The sequence below is a fragment of the Austrofundulus limnaeus genome, unplaced genomic scaffold (genome assembly GCF_001266775.1).
Source record: "Austrofundulus limnaeus strain Quisiro unplaced genomic scaffold, Austrofundulus_limnaeus-1.0 Scaffold16, whole genome shotgun sequence".
Lineage (NCBI taxonomy): Eukaryota > Metazoa > Chordata > Actinopteri > Cyprinodontiformes > Rivulidae > Austrofundulus > Austrofundulus limnaeus.
Genome location: NW_013952418.1, coordinates 3598639 through 3602681, shown reverse-complemented (window position 1 = coordinate 3602681; position 4043 = coordinate 3598639). Strand labels below are relative to the sequence as shown.

At 36.9% G+C, this 4043-nt stretch overlaps 1 protein-coding gene across 1 annotated transcript in view; it reads right to left on the bottom strand.

Moving 5' to 3' along the window:
• The window catches only part of cdh16 (cadherin 16, KSP-cadherin), a 39453-nt gene that overhangs the window by 33957 nt on the left and 1453 nt on the right, over positions 1–4043 (bottom strand). Inside the window, exon 3 of the mRNA XM_014003060.1 lies at positions 155–289. Within this exon, the coding sequence (XP_013858514.1) occupies positions 155–289 (135 nt within the window). The remainder of the gene's footprint in view (positions 1–154; positions 290–4043) is intronic.

The window sequence follows — 4043 nt, the reverse complement described above, 5'->3', positions numbered from 1 at the left end:
TTTCTTCTTTCTTCTTTCTTCTTCTTGCCTTTCATCTGGTTTATGATTTGTATTTTTATTGAACATTGAATTGATGTTTTGTTTTAAATGAATAAAAAGGTTTAAGTTTAAGTCAACCAAAAGTGTTGAATGACCAAACGGCTCGACGAGCTACCTGCAGAGAGTAGGAAGGCTGTTTCTCTCTGTCCAGTGGTTTGATGGCGTACAGGAACTGAGCATCGACTCCAAATATTCCTTCATCATCTCCTGTTAGCACCAGGTCAGTGGAGTTACTGGGCAGGTTATGAAGCTGTTCACAAAGAGAGACAAAAAATATAAATTTGTAAAAACTTCAAGAAAAAGAGCTGAAGTCAGCCAGGATCTCTGATGTTCAAATAATGCTGTGGATATACTGTAACTAATTCTTTACAATGACCAGTTAGGTGCTTTGGTTTCTCACCAGTGGCTCATAAAGAAAGGAATCACCTGCCAATCTTTACAGTCAACACTCCCCTCGCCTCTGAAGCTCTTCCTTAACTCATCGCTTTTTCATCTCTTTTACCTTCCTCGTCTGTTTTCATCACTTTCGTTCAGCTCAGCTTAGCTTGGTTGCACCTCGCTCTTCTATAACAAACTGTGTATTTATTTAACAATTAACATCTGTGTTGCAGTTAACATCAAAAACTCTTCTACGTCAACGAARGATGGTCAGATAGTTAAACAGTGAGACCTAAATGATGGCAGAAGTAGACATGCAGGCTTCACAGCTCTTTGTACAACAGCTGTCCGCTGATTGTGCCCAGATGTTGTAATAATTTGTCTTATGTTCATAAATTTCACAGCATAATAATTAATAAGTTAGAAAACTCTATGTCAGGGCTGTTAAATTGGCGGCCCGTGGGCCACATCCGGCCCGCAAGTGACCAAAGTTCGGCCTGCCAATTGGCTCATTCATTTCTTAAGCCCAAACCCCTATTTTTTTTTTACTTTACAGTGTTTTTTTAGCTGAACATAAACACTTTTGCTATCCATAAATGTCAGAATCTTGGCTAGAAGCTGGTAAAAAAACATTTCTATGATCACTCAAGACAGTTAAAATTACAAGCAGTTGAAAATAGAACTATAAAAGTGAAAATAAAATTGGTTTTAAAATTTGACAAGTCAGAGATGTTGGAATATTATTCATGTTAAATATGAGGCATAYWGTGTTCTTTTTGTTTTTGATATAGTTTCATTTTCACTACTTTTATATGTTGCATTCATGATTAAAGACAGCAAAAAAAACTTTTTCTAAGGTATATCTTTGTAATACTTGGTTTATTTCCATAATAACTTTAATTGCTGGATGTTTGGCCCCTGAGCTGTATAGTTTAGTTGAATAGCCCTGCTCTATGTCCTCATGAACACAGTTTAAACTTTTGACTTGGAAAAAACAGTAAATCATGACAATTTAGGAATAATTTACTGTATTTTATTAAACAGTGCACTAATAATACTGTAGTCAGTTTGACAGTGATGTTACCAACAAATAAAACAACAATCGTTACTGATGACTGGTGCAGTTTTTTCKCAACAAACTGAGATTTTATAATGACTTTGTGTTCTCCTATAAAAACTGAAATACTGAAAGCAAATGTGTGATGATGCTGTGATGAACTGGTGACCTTGTCTTGGGTTTATATCCTGCCTCTCACCTGCTCTTTTCTCATGACGCTGTCCTGACAAAGCAGGTAAAGAAAACAGACTAGAATGGATCGGCCGGAGGCAGCCTTCACGATTAGTTAAAAACCCATCAGTAAAACCATTTGCGATGTCGTATTTTTTTTAAAGGATCATTAAATGGGAGGAGCGGGTCTTTCTGTGGCGAGCAGAGCTGCATGAGGAGGTTTTACCTTGAAACAAAGCTTCATTTAGAACACAAACGAACTAAAACAGGCCGTGAGCGTGTCACGCTGATGACACCCGGTTTAACAGAAAGACGGGGTGAATGATTCGATTTTATACAAGATGTGATGACATCACAGATGAAGCCAATTAGAAAGATACACTCATGAGCAAAGCAGAGTGCGTCTGAGTGACACGTATGAACACCCCCCCACGAGCTGCCACCCAGGTGGACTGAAAGCAGAGGCTGGGTCAGACGGCAGAAAAGCACTGCAATTATAGAGGAAGGATGACGGCAGCGAGTTCCTACGTCTTCAACCCTGAGTGCAGAATGAAAGGGTGGAAATAAAAGGAGACAGGTGCTTTTTTTGGATTCATCCAACCGTCATTTTCTGCTTACAAAGCAACAGTCATCTTTTTTTATCAGCTTCTCAGTCATAAAGCAGGCTGGAGTTTGATTATTTTTTCTTTTGCTTGACCATTTTTACAGGTTTGATTTTGATGAACGATACAGAGGACCACTAAATAGCTTTTATACTTATAGAATAATAACAACAGAATTATAACAACCTTATTGTTCTGTGTATCGTTTTTCTGATGCTTTTAATTTGCTTTGTTGTTTTTATTCCTATTTTTTCCTCTTTTTATTGTTCAGCACTTTGGTGACAACCTGTTGTTTTTTAAAAATGTGCTTCATAAATACATTTGATGGGACTCAAATGTCCTCTATCTATAATTAAAATAAATTGATCACACATGACGCTGCATGTTTGGTGAGTTAAACTGCATTTATAATAAAATAAAAGGTAAAGATTTCTGGAATATCAAAGCTGATTTTAGTTTTATTTTATTTTTGTGTGTGAATAAATGTTTCCAAAGAATAAAAGAATTAAAAGGCTGGCATTTCATTTCGTTTCTTCCCCCCYCTACCTTTCATAATTTAAACTAAGGTGAACTAATTTTGAAAAATGACAGATACAGATTTAGTCAAACCTTAAACATAACATTGTGAGCATTTTTTTTATCTGATAATGTTTCTTACTTGATTTTAAAGAGCTTGGAATATGTGTCATGAATGTTTTATATATAATATAATATAATATAATATAATATAATATAATATAATATATGTTATAGTATAGTTTTTTTTTGTGTTTGCTACAATTAGTTTGCTGTGGCAGCCATCTTGAATTTGGTGGACTCCAAAAGTTGATGAGTTACAAAGAAAAGTTTCCGAGTTTCAGTAAAATCTGTTCAATAAGATATTTTGCTAAAAGGCAGACATAGTTGGCTTTAACAGCTACAGGTAAAGTTTTACAACTCATGTCTCACGTCATCACTTAGTGCTCAAAGTATGTGTTGAGAAATACTCTCATCCACTCCTATGTCAAATTTGAATTTAGTACCTGTAAATTATGCTGAATTGGAGCTGTTTTTATTTTGGAAAAGGTCACTTAGCTGTGGCGGCCATCTTGAATCAGGTTCCAATGATTACATTCTGAAAGTTGCATTGATATTCATCTAATAGCTCATAAATATGCTGCTAATAGGCAACCATTTTCTCTCCCTCACACACACACACACATTTGTTTCTCGACCCTGTGGGGACCTTCCATTGACTTCCATTCATGTTTTTTAGACTTTATATCCTAACCCTGACCATATACTCTAAAATTAACCTCACAGAAACTTACCTGACCCTAAAACTAACCTAAACCTTGGTCCTAAACCTGACCCTGAAACTAACCTAAACCTTGGTCCTAAACCTAACCCCACACCTGTAACATGCATTTGGACCCGTGGGGACCAATGTCAGGTCCCCACGGGTCCAAATGCATGTTCCAGGTGTGGGGTTAGGTTTAGGACCAAGGTTTAGGTTAGTTTTAGGGTCAGGTAAGTTTCTGTGAGGTTAATTTTAGAGTATATGGTCAGGGTTAGGATATAAAGTCTAAAAAACATGAATGGAAGTCAATGGAAGGTCCCCACAGGGTCAAGAAACAAATGTGTGTGTGTGTGGAGACGGGTTTTTCCTACAACGTGGGGTATTTTTTACAAAAAAAAGCAGCCAGTTGTGGACCAAAGTGAATCCCGTGGGGACCTGACATTGGTCCCCACGGGTCCAAATGCATGTTACAGGTGTGGGGTTAGGTTTAGGACCAAGGTTTAGGTTAGTTTTAGGG